The sequence below is a fragment of the Choloepus didactylus genome, chromosome 12 (assembly GCF_015220235.1).
Source record: "Choloepus didactylus isolate mChoDid1 chromosome 12, mChoDid1.pri, whole genome shotgun sequence".
NCBI lineage: Eukaryota > Metazoa > Chordata > Mammalia > Pilosa > Megalonychidae > Choloepus > Choloepus didactylus.
Window position 1 is genome coordinate 37,456,434 of NC_051318.1, and position 12,839 is coordinate 37,469,272.

The 12,839-nt window shown below is 37.8% G+C and overlaps 1 protein-coding gene across 25 annotated transcripts in view; it reads left to right on the plus strand.

Moving 5' to 3' along the window:
* DOCK9 (dedicator of cytokinesis 9) overlaps positions 1 to 12,839 on the plus strand; it is a 299,763-nt gene that overhangs the window by 168,625 nt on the left and 118,299 nt on the right. For 24 of the 25 annotated variants that reach the window (XM_037800399.1, XM_037800409.1, XM_037800417.1 and 21 more), the window contains exons 10-15: positions 5,111 to 5,185; positions 6,006 to 6,146; positions 6,594 to 6,797; positions 7,200 to 7,322; positions 11,775 to 11,857; positions 12,475 to 12,597. In XM_037800399.1, coding sequence (XP_037656327.1) covers positions 5,111 to 5,185; positions 6,006 to 6,146; positions 6,594 to 6,797; positions 7,200 to 7,322; positions 11,775 to 11,857; positions 12,475 to 12,597 — 749 coding nt within the window. The remainder of the gene's footprint in view (positions 1 to 5,110; positions 5,186 to 6,005; positions 6,147 to 6,593; positions 6,798 to 7,199; positions 7,323 to 11,774; positions 11,858 to 12,474; positions 12,598 to 12,839) is intronic. The other variant, XM_037800397.1, reaches the window with a different exon arrangement.

A 12,839-nucleotide genomic window follows, 5' to 3' on the forward strand; every position in this document is an offset into this window, starting at 1 on the left:
TTTTTTTTTTTTTTTTTTTTTTGAGAAAACAGTGAAGTAATGACCCTAAACACCCACATCTTAAGTACTGTAATAGAAACATGGTTTATCTACATACAATTATAAATAGAGTAGCATTCAGAATTGACCTTTATTTTAAGACAGCATGACTGTTCTAAAATATGAAGTCTCTCCCTTCCTGGCTAGAAATTTAGACATTGTTTTTCTTCGGGATTTGACTGTTACCGCAGTGTCTTTTTAGCACCTGCCTATTACAGTTAATTTTAGTGCCCCTCTTGAAACCTTCTAATAGGCTGGGAAGAGTTTTGGCTTGTGAGTCTGTGTTTTTGATGTTATGCACCTCTGTGTTTCATATTTTACATTGAGATTTGCTTCTTTGTTTTTGAATGTTTTAGGGTTCATAATTTCTCAAAACAAAATGTTTGAACCATTTTTGAATTTAGTTTTTTGTAGCAGATAATCTATGCAATACAGTCTAAAATTTAGAATCTTTCTACAGTTAGTGGTGCACAGAATTGACACCTAGGAGAAGATTTACATTATTTGAGTCTAATGTTGATTAATTAGAAATCAGTAATTTCTCCTGTGAATACATACAGGGGTATAGCCCCTCATCTTTTCTATCACTGTCTGTCCCTACCTGGCCAACATAATTCAATATTCCTGGATTCTAAGACCTAGGGAGATTTTTTTTTAAATAGTACCTATATAACTTATATTTAGAACTATTTTCAAACTATGGGTTACAACCAAGTTAGTTGAAGTCATTTTAATAGTGTAATTAATTTAATTGGTTCCAACTCCAATTTCGTACTTTTTTGTTTCATGTTTTAAAAAATTAAATTTTTTACTAAGATATAACTTACATGGAGTAAAATGCTCAAGTATTATTGTACATTTTGATAGATTTCACATCTTTGACCCATGTAGGCATTATCCAGATCAAGATCTATAACATTTTCAGTACCCATCAGACTCACTTCTGCCCCCTCTGCGGTGATACTCCCATTATTTTGCCCTCCATCACATAGATTAGGTTTGACTATAGTAGACCTTCCTATGAATAGAATCCTACACAATGTACTCTTTGTACTAGGCTTCTTTAGCTCAACATTATGTGGCCCACATTTAAAAACAATAAATGGAATGGAGTTGAACAGAGAATGAGTACATTGCCTTTAGTAGTCATAAATATTATTTCAATTGTATGTGTGTGTGTATGTGTGTGTGTATCTCATATATTTCTTACTGTGGGTCATGGTCAAAGTCTAAAAATGCAACATTATCAGGGACTGCTTTTTTTCTCTGCTTGCTTTCTGGTTTTTAAAAAGCATTATTTAAGCATTCAGAAAAGGCAGAAGGTAATTTGTGAAAGGGAGAATATTTTAAAATTAAGTTGTATGGTCATTTACTCAACATCTTGCCATTGAGTTTGTAAGGCACGGTTGTCTATCAGCACTGCATTTTTGACAGCCTGTTCAGTTGTATGCAGGGTGGGGGGCCAGGTACAAACTGGAGACCTGTGCCCAGCTCTCAGCCCAGTCACAATCCAGAGCCCCAAGTAAAAGTGTGGTTTTGGCTGTGTATCATCTCTTCTCCCCCCAACCCCCCTGCTCCCCCCGGCGTGTCTGGGGTAGAAATCATTTGTACCTGTTAAGAAAGCAGGGAAGTTGACTGGTAACCTTTGGTCCAGTTTTTAAAAGCAGTGGATTCCTGTGGTTACAGAATCAGAGCTTGAAACATGGGTAGGAGGGGTAGGGGGTGAGGGTGGAGGGAGAAAGGCACAGGCACATGTTTAAGGAGGGAGAGTTTAGTCAGAGGACCAAGAGGTAAAGCTGCCAAGTACCAGGGAAGGAAGCTGTAAGAGAGGGTTGGAGGTGGGAGGCAGGGCCATAGTTAAGTAGGAATTGCAGAGAAAAGGAATAGAACAATTAAAGAAGATAGAAGGTAGTTGAAGGTGGAGTTTAATCTGCATTCCATCTTTGGTCAACTCCTCTTTCTGCCTCACTCATCCTGTTGCCCCGGCTTTTGTTTTCCACAGTGACTAAGATGTAACCAAACAGGATATGATTGATGGGAAGTTGTTTTAGTACAAAAATAACCAACGTCTCATTCTGGAACATTATAGAGAGTCCCCTTATTTATGGTATGAGTGATGTGGACCTAGGTTTCAGAATATCTTGTATATCTTGGAACTTATGTCTTCGTACATTTAGTACTGAACATCTTTATTGTTTTCATATTGGGGCACATGCTGTATCTACCCTAAATCTGTTCTTTTCCTCCCATTGTCTACTATGGAACCAAGCATACATTTTGTTGTAAATGTAACAGGACTAATAGTATCAAATAAAGAGTACTGTAAACTTTTTTTTTAATTAAATACACAAACTGTACTTGAAGTTTGTTAATTGATTTCTTCTCTAGAAAGTCAAGGGTAACATGGGCAGGTTCGTAAACTCCGTTACTAGTTATTTAAGGCACCAACCATAACATCTGCGTTAAGAACGCATTGCTCTGCTCCAGCGTCTGAGATCACAGTGTTTACCTTTGTTGAAGGACTCAAGCAGACAATTCAGAAGTAGGACACGTTACCAACTTGTACTGCTGGTTTTGCAAGGAAATGTCATGGCAGTATACAGTATAAAGCACATTCTTTTGGTTCTGTTAAGTAGATTCCACTTGTACATGTTCTAGCACTTTTACTGTGAAAAATAAGGAAAGATTTTAGGGAAATGGAGTTAGGATGTGAACCCATCCCCATGTGGAGAGAGCCTACCTCAGCCATAGCCACAACCACATGTTTTACTCTATAAACATGAACAGATTTGTAGGCATGCCCCTTAACCTACATAAGCCCTAAAGGTCCCATAGATATCATCAAGATAAACTTTGTTGTGGCAAGAGATTTGAGCCACCATCATCTTCAGCATTTTTATTCAGAAATGGAAATGGAGTCCAGGTGAGGCTAAGTGCCACAGCCAGGTAATGACTGAGCCTTAACTGGAACCCAGTTTCTCATTTACCATTCTGGTGGTCATTTCATGTTGCTAGACAGAGACAGTTGGTTAAATATAGTCATCTTAGGGTTTGGTTCATTGCTGAGAACTTATTGTAACAACTTCATGGTGAAGAAAATTAGGAAGATGTTTAATTTCTCATTGGACATGATTAGACTTCAGTCAGTCACCAACAGAGAAGACAACATGACTTTCTCCACTGTGGCTGTCACTACCCCACTGAGTGGTGAGATGTGATTCATGGTCTTCAAGGAAAGTAGCAGATGAGAGAGGACATTCTATTCTGACTCTATAGACTTCATGGAGAATTTTGATGATTAAGAAGAGAAGATAGATTTAGAGGCACCAGGCATGAGAAATAATGAGGTTAGAAATGACTTCTGTGTTTCAAATGTCTTAGAAGCCTTTTCTCTTTCCATTCCCAAATCCCAGATCTCCAGCCCCCATCGTTGTCACCATATGTCTGTTTCCCTCCATGCCTCCTCTTCTTCTCTCCATGGCTTCAGTGTTGTGGCCCCTGGGATTCTTTCCTCTGACTCTCTTTGCATACTTTCCCCCAGGTGACCTCATCCATTCCTAACTAAGTTCCCACCTCTATGCTGATACCTTCCAGAGCTCTAATCCCAGCATTCATCTCCCTTGTGCTCGAGTCCTTTCTATCTATCTGTCTACTGGATGTTTCTGCTTGGAAATCCCACAGGCCTCTCCAAACCCTACTTTATCATCTCCACAAGCCTGCTCTTCTTCCTCAATGAATAGGTTTAACATTCAGCAAGCTACAAGCTAGAAATGTAGGATTTGTTATGGGTCTTGCTACAAGTCTAGGAGGCTGTTGGGATTACCCAGGAGAGATCATGTGGGCCTCCTGCTCTCACCCTTTATAATCCACTGCCTCAGCCCTACCCAAAAGATAAAGATCTGGTTATTTTATCCCCCTGCTTACAATATTGCAGGTGTTTCTGGATTCCAAATGAAATCCTCAATCCTTAACAAACCCCAGATTCATGTCTCTTCTCATTTTTTCCCTCAAGCCTAACCATTTAATAGGAATGAGTGATTTGCTCATTGCTCAGGTGTGACTTGCACCTGTTGTTCCTTCTTCCTATAACGTCTTTTTCTCCTTTTCTGTCCAAACATTCCCTATCCTTCAAAGTGGGCTTTCCTCTGGGAGGTCTTGCCTGACTACGTAGTGCAGATTTGTTCCCACTGTATCTTACACTTTTGTCATTTTTGTTGCCTGTCTATGCTCTGTCTCCCCAAGTGGAGTTCCTTGAGGGTAGCGACTTTGTTCCATTCATGTACCTGGAACATAATAGGTGCTCAGTAAGCATTTATTGAATAAATCAGTAATGCCCCCTCTTGATTGCCAGAAGCTCTAGCAACTGTCCTTCAGCATCTACTGTAGTTTCCCTACCTAGTCATTCAAAACATTCCCTTCTCTTCCTTTGCTTGAACCCTCAATCCTAGAGTGGATCTAAATCCTTTTAGTCATCTGGGCTCATTTCCACCCTCAGTATCTTTGTTCATGCCATGCATCCTTTTCTTTCAACCTGAGATGTTTGTCTTCTCCTGTCACTTTATGAATGTTCTATCCCTCATTCAAAGCCAATTCCATATTCCATTACTTTCTGAAGCCTTTCTTGATAGTTTAATGCTTGTTCTCTCACTTCTTTGTATTATTTTTGGCTCTCCAGTTGCTTGTCAGCTTCCTAAGGGCAGAGATCATATTTGAAATTCTTTTTTTCTGCACAGAGCTTATTTTGTGGGCTACATACTTATTAGTACATACTTGTTCAGTGAAATGTAGTTGCCTCTTCAAGATGAGGCACAGTTATTTAGCAGCCTGACTCTGCAGGATGGGGCAGTTTTCAAACCTAATTGGATATGTATGTGTAATAAAAAGATTTGGGTTTTTTTTTCCCCCTCTATGTATGTTATTTAGAGAAGTTGTAGGTTTACAGAAAAATCATTTGTGAAATATAGAGTTCCCACGTACTACCTTATTAGTAACACTTTGCATTAGAGTGGTATATTTGCTACAATCGATGACAAAAAGGATTTGTTTTAATGTAATTTTACTTATCCTTCAGAGTACAAGAGAAGCAGAAATCAAACTGAAAAGTGAAAGCAGAGTTAAACTTTTTTACTTGGACCCAGATGCCCAGGTAAGAAGTATTTTAATATTTAAAGTTAAAACTAAGAATGGGGAAGAAAACCTTTGACTGGGCTATTTTTTTGTTTTGGATTGATAAGCAATATAATAATAGTGTAGAAAATTTTGGGAGAAGAGGAAAGATTAAAAACTACCTAATAATCTCATCACCATAGCATGACTATTGTTAATATTTGATATTCAGTAAAGTTCCTAAGAACTGAAAGAGATTTATCCTAAGACATTCTCAAAGCCCCTTAGGTCCACAAAGAATGTGTAATTTACTCCATAAAATAGCCATCACTGTAGATGCCCAGTAGTCAGTGACAACTTTCTAACTAGCCCAGACTCAAGTCCCATGCACAAGTCTTACACTGTATGAGATCCACATCTGTGTTCCAACAAAATCCAAAACACCTGCATGGCATGCCATCAGGATTTCCTACAAATTGTAAGCAGTTCATAAGGTTACTTGAAGAGGTCAAAAGTTCTACTGTATTTCTTCCCATTCACTAGTTGTCTTTTTTATTGACCTCCTTTTCCCTCTTTAACTTTAATCGTATTTTTCTGTGTTTCTTCACAGATTTCAGAACCATAATTTTTAAGTTCTGCATAATCATCTGTTGTATAATTAATAGATCATTTATTTGACCATTATAAATTTAAGTGTTTTCCATTTTTTAACATCATAAGTAACACTATTGTGAGTGAGGAGTGTATACAGCTTTTCCATATATTAGATGGAGTCCATTGGATACTTTTATAATGGGTTTCTTTTTAATGGGCGCCTAATACATATGTATAATTACAATATTTACATTTTTATTTTAAAGAAGCTTGACTATTCATCACCTGAGCCAGAAGTGAAGCCATTTGAAGAGAAGTTTGGAAAAAGAATTCTTGTGAAGTGCAATGATTTATCTTTCAATTTGCAATGTTGTGTTGCAGAAAATGAAGAAGGACCCACCACAAATGTAAATTTCCTTTTAAAAATAAAGATTTTTTTTTGGTATTTAGGGTTTTCAGTTGCCATGCTGTTGGGGCATGAAGTTCTAGTTCTTGGTATCAGAGAGGTGCTTCACAGATAGTTGTTTAGCCTTCAGGGAAAGAATGCTTATGACCAAGGATAAGGAGGGAAGTTTTATGTTCAGCATTCTAGGAGAGGGTTTTCTTCCTAGATGCTTGAGGAGCACAGGTGTTTGTTTTCTGTAGAGCATCAATGAAGTGGCAAAGCACATAGGTGATAATATTATTTTTTATCTCCTAAAATTTTATAACCTAACACTCTGTATGACAAAAGACATGAGTCATTTGTGGCAGCAGTTGTTAGTAGGTCTCACTATTTCTTCTTTGATAGCAGCATTTTTTCTTCCTTACAGTTTGAGCAATAGCGATGGTCTGCATTGTTTTGTTTTATTCAGGTGGAACCTTTCTTTGTTACTCTATCCCTGTTTGATGTAAAACACAACCGAAAGATTTCTGCTGATTTCCACGTAGACCTGAACCATTTCTCGGTGAGGCAGATGCTGGCCACCACACCTGCAGCTCTGATGAATGGCAGTGGGCAGACCTCACCTGCCCTGAAGGGTATGCTTCAGGAAGCCGCCATGCAGTATCCGAAGCAGGTGGGGGCACAAGTGCTGCTAAGAGTTGTCTTGCACATGCTATGTAAATATATCGAAAATGCCAAAATGAGACCCTGTAATGCACAATGGGGCTATATTTGACTGTTAGTGAAATTGACAGTATATAAATATAATTAGATAGTAAAAGCAACCTGAGGGATAAGGAGTAATTTTTAAAATTTATTTCTTTATTCTAAACATCTTCCTAGTTGCCTCCCCTACAAATAGATTTTTTTGAGCAGATGCTGGGCTATTGATCAGTTAATCAGTTTGGCACAAGGTGCTTCTTCATAACTATGCTGTTTCACTGTTTTTCACAGGTTTAGGAACTTTTATGTTCATGGGATTTGTTTAATATGGCTATGAATTCTACTTACAGAAAAAAAATTGTTTGTCCTCTAGGGAATATTTTCAGTCACATGTCCTCATCCAGATATATTTCTTGTGGCTAAAATTGAAAAAGTCCTTCAAGGAAGCATCACGCATTGTGCTGAGCCATATATGAAAAGTTCAGACTCTTCTAAGGTATGAATGACTTTATGCTTTATGTGATAAAAACCAAAAACAATTGAAATTTTAGGTGACTTTATGTTGAAAGATTAATACTTAAAGAATCAAAATTAAACCGTATTTATATTCTAAAAGATACAGAATGTTCTTCGTGTATTTAACTTTACATGTTATATTTCCTATGAAAAGTACTCCTATATGTAAATAAAATGCTTCATTTGGCTAATCTATCTTGATATCCTAAAATAATCTGCAAGGGAGTTTACCAGTTTAATAGTAAACCTTCTTGTCATTAAAAAAATGCATGAACTATATTCAGATAGAGTTCATTTTACTTGGATGTGTCTCTGGGTTCTGGAATTACATTTCTGTCCATTTACACTCAATTATGAGTTTCACTGAGTCAGTCCTTAAGATAAAATGACTATTGTTTTAGGTATTTGTGTTTTAAACCTAAGAGGCATGATTTTACAAATGTATCATGAAGTTGTCACCAGGGAAAAATGTTATCCAAGATAAGAATACATGTCATATACTATGCCTATAATAAGAAAGGACATGTGTGTGTTTTTTTTTCAGAAATACCTATTAAAGGCCCTTTGCATACACTAGAAAGTCAAGACATAGGAGATTATAATTTGTTATATGGAACAAAGAATTTCCTTTTCCAAAGAAACAATGTTGTGAATAGAATTTATGTCCTATAAAGACATAGAATATTGTGTATTTGTGATGGAAAAAAAATAGCATACAAGCCAAATAATTGAGTGGGTCTGTCTTTTTCTTGTTTATGGTTTTTTTTTTTGTTGCTGGCAGTTGCTGAAAAAAAAAGGGGGATTAATTAGAAAAAATTATAGGCAACTGAAAATTCTATACAAACTCTGAAGTGAAAGTGACTTTGGGAACTTTTCCAGAGTTTTAGCAATGAATAGTCCTGGTCTTTTTTTTAATGATAGATTAGTACCTTTGAAGCAGATGTTTTTTTTTCCAATTTGATATTGAATTGTCATCATATTACTTTTCACTCTCAGCTGTGAGCAGCATTTTGTTTCGTTTTGTTTTTTAAACTTAAAAATGGAAGGGAAAGAGGGAGAAAAAATCTCCCAAGGTAACTGAGCAAGGATTAGTATAGAGAAGAAGATTGAGGAAGGAGAGTACGAGCTGGAGAGAGTGCATGCCTGCATGTATGTGTGCACCTGCATGAATGTATTTGTCTGAGTGGAAATAATTGAGCTGGGGCAGTGAAAGAAGAAACATGAGAAGATTGGAGGCTAGGAGATGATTTTGGCTCAGGTGGTCTGGCTAGGAAGTGTCATTGATTCTGGTCCACTTGTGTTTTTGTCCAGAGGAAGCTTGGTTATGATGGCAGAGATGGTGTATCTTTAGGTTGAAGAGGGAAGAAAAACATACAAGATGTGTGATACATTTCCTAAGTAACGTTCGTTACTTGGGGAGTGCCTGGCTTTGGACATACTATAAAATTATTAAGTGAAGGGTATTAGAAGGAAGTCCAAGACTTCCTTTCATATTTCAGAAAACTAAGATATAGAAAGGTTTAGTATCACACAGCTATTGTGGCCCAAGGGCACCTGATAGCATCTTCTACCTGGTTAGACTTACCTATTGAGTGCTGTGGTGCCTGCCAGTTTTACAATATTTTTAGTTTTTTTTCCTCTAATTTTTGTAAGAGGTCATCTGAGAGATGGCCTCTGATACGTGGCCTAAGGAGCTGGTCACCAGTAGGAATGGACACTCCAGAGTCTCTGACCTACATTTACTGAATTGATTCAGAGGTTCCTCTCATTTTTTGAGGGCACATATATCACAGGTGTGTCCACCAAGATTGCAGAATGCTCTTTGAGTAACATTGTCTGGTAGTCAGAAGACCTGGGTTCTGAGCACCTAATTAACCTGGGTACCTTGGACAAACCCCTTCACCATTCTGGGTTCCATAGATCCCATAAGGATGAGGTTACTACCTGCCCCCACCCCCAACTTCCTTGCAGGGTCAGTGTTAGGGTGAGCTAGTGTATGATACTGTGCTGTGGTCTCCGTAAAGCACTGGACACATGTAAGACATTATTCTCGTTTGTTACAGTTCCAGTCAAATAAACACCCATCCAGCCAGACACATTGCTTCCATTATAGGCCTTTTTGGCTGATGAAGGCTGGTATAGTTTGGTCTCGGAAGAAAAGCTGTTTTTATTTTTCTAAACCAGGTCTTTTATGTTTTTATTAATAATCAATGAAAGCCCAAGATAAAATTTTTTCCACTGACTGTGTGTGCAACACATTTCCAAGGCCCATTCAAGGCAACTTTATTACTTCTGGCTGCCATATGCACTGTTTCATATTTGGCATCTCATATTGGTGCAAAAAGCACATATCGCTGTGCATTAAACTTTACACTGTACACTGCCCAGTGTCCATTGGGCCTCTGTTGAAGTCGCCTTTTCCCTCATTACATATAGTATGCAGAGCTCATCCATGTGTCTGTTACTTCATGCAGTCATTTCCTAACACCTTCAAAGCATTAAATTAAGGGGAGATTAAGACTCAATTGTCTTACATGAGGTACAAGATGTTACAGACGAGTTTTTTTTTTCTTTATATCAAAATTGTCTCTTCATGTTCTCTAAGATGATCTAGAACATCTTTTAGAGTAAATTTTTGTTTTGGAGGAAATTTTTATGAAAAATCTCTGTTGGTGTCTGCCATGAATAGATTAAAAAAGAAAGGGAGGGAGGGAGGGAAGGAAGGAGGAAGGGAGAAGGAAAAAAGGAAAAGAAAAAACCCAGAGGGCAAAAATGCATTTTTAACTTGGCCTTTCAAACATATTATGTTCTTTCTACACCCTAAGTAAATCTGAGTTCTAGTCCTCATTCATTGCAGGGAATAGTGAAACTTATTTGAAGTCTTGTGTTTTAACTTTAAATTTTATGCAAATATTGTATTTTACTTCAGAACATATCTATTTATTGTTAAAACTTAAAATAATAGTTTCTATGAGGAAATGTTTAACTAAAATTGACACGCCAAGGAGGTAGACCGTTTTACCTATGACCACATAGACCTGAGATGCCACTAACTTGTCCCGGGGAGGCGGCGTAAACATGCCCCACTTAAAGAAGTAAGGGAGGGTTTTGAGGATCTTCTGATATTTATTACAATCCAGATTTATGTTATCTCTTTCACTTAATGAAGGCAGCAATTCCCACAGCATGATTAGGGAAGAATCATGAAGTTCTGTAACTGGAAGGGATAATGTAAAGTATAGCCAAGTCCTTCATTTTTCAGGTGAGGGAAGTCAAGCCTAGAAAGGTTTGATGACCTACAGGATCCCACAGCTGGTTCCTCTTTGTCTTAGATACAGACAGCTCTATTGCTCTACTTCTGAGTCTTCTAGTTCAGTATTGTCACACTTGGTGGTGCACACAGATCACCAGAGAGCTTGTCAAAATGCAGATTCTGATCCAGTAAGTTTAGAGTGAGGTCTGAAACTGTGTTTTTAACAAGCTTCCAAGGTGATGGTGATGCTACAGGTTTGCAGAGCACTCTGGTTCAGAAGATACTAGAGCACATTTCTCAAAATTGGTTTGACTTTGATGTACTTAATTAGAAGACCCTTCAACTTCTACCACTCTGACCTTTAGAATCAATCGAACTGTGCATTGGTAACTGCAAAATCACGGTACAAGCAAATTTGGGAAGATTATGTATCATCTGCTTTAGCTATAGGGGTACCGTTGATTAATAATAGAACTGCCTTACATATATGTCTCAGTCCAAAGCAAATATGCTTTGCTTTGCACTAAAGTGTTAATGAGTTAACCCACAACAAACCAAAATTGACCATTAGGAAGTGAAAACAGCAGTCAGCAGTAATTTATTCTTAAAACTCCAGAATATAGAATTGAGAACCCTGGCTAGCTTAAGTCAGCACCCATAATGTCTTAGTAATGAAGACCTGTCTCCCAGATTGTGGGAATTTGCACATTAAGATCTATAAAAGCTTAGGGTTTTCATTATTGTTCTCATTAAATTCTAGTATTGTGATATCTTTTGCATGAATACCAAAGATTACTGATTACAAATAACTCAGTGGGCTAGTAGTAATAAGTAGCCCTTAGTCGTAAAGAACTGTTAAATTCTATGAAATAGCATGTTTATTACCTGTGAAGACCAAAGAAAAGACATGCATTTTGGAAACAGTCCTCATCTATCAAAAGGAGTCCCAGGTGTTGTGGTCCGTTCTTTGAGAGTCACTGTTAGAGAATGCATTAAACAAAAAAGTCCACTGAGTATACATCCAGTCATATTCTTTACTGTAGGATGCACTTTTTTGTGCATCTGGTACTATGCTAAGGGCTTGTTCAATGAACATGTGATGATGGATGGCTCTGTATATCATAATTCTTCCTGTCGGTGGGATACGATATCTCATAACTTTATTCTTATGTCTTCAAGGTTGCCCAGAAGGTGCTAAAGAATGCCAAGCAGGCATGCCAGAGACTAGGACAATACAGAATGCCATTTGCTTGGGCAGCAAGGTAAGGGGAATGAATACTTTTCAGAGTGAGAGAGAGAGAGACATAGAGAAAGAAACAGATAGATAGATGCGTACATATATAATAGACATATAGAATGTCCAACCAGCCAGCCTATTTTGTTTGAATTGTTCACTGAAAAAGAGAATTAGAATATGTAAAGTGGAAAAATAAATAAGCTTCAAATCTAAAAAGCATTTATTAGACCATATTTCAGTGGAGCCACAGAGAAGGAAGATGCTGGCTGGAGCGTAGGATGTTGGAACTGGCAGGGTGGACAGGAGTGTTTGCAGCAGGGCTGGGATTCCAGGTCCCACTCTTGTCTCCAGCTGGAAATGAGGTGGCAGCCCAGTGAGGCCTGCAGAAAATCTTCATTTGTAGTCTACTTGACTGTGTATGTTGTTTCCTGAGCACAGGCCATTTGCTGCAACTGTTTTCTATGTAAATTGAGTTAGTTTTATTCATCCTCATAAATATCTTCCATCTCTCTAGAAAGTAAGATATTGGCTGGCTATAGCCAATGGAATAATAATAAGTCTTCATATAGAAACCAGAGTTAAGTTATGGATTTATTTTGGTCTTTTGAAATCCCATTTAGAAATTTTGCTTTGATATTTCAGGACATTGTTTAAGGATGCATCTGGAAACCTTGATAAAAATGCCAGATTTTCTGCTCTCTACAAGCAAGACAGCAATAAGCTCTCAAATGATGACATGCTCAAGTTACTTGCAGACTTTCGGAAGTGAGTTTCAAGGTCTTATTTATTTCCACACTCTGTGGGTGGGGGGGAGTTGGGGAGGGAGCAGTGTTAAATTGCTCAAGTGTCATAGGGAGTGTTGAATGGGGACAGCTTACGAACGCCATTATAGGCCATGCTAACGTGTGTGGAACTTTTCCGGAAGTCCTTGTGAAGGGAGAGAGGATTTAAAATCTGAAGAGTAACCTAGCTAATTTGAATTCTATAAAGAATCTTTACAGTGGAGC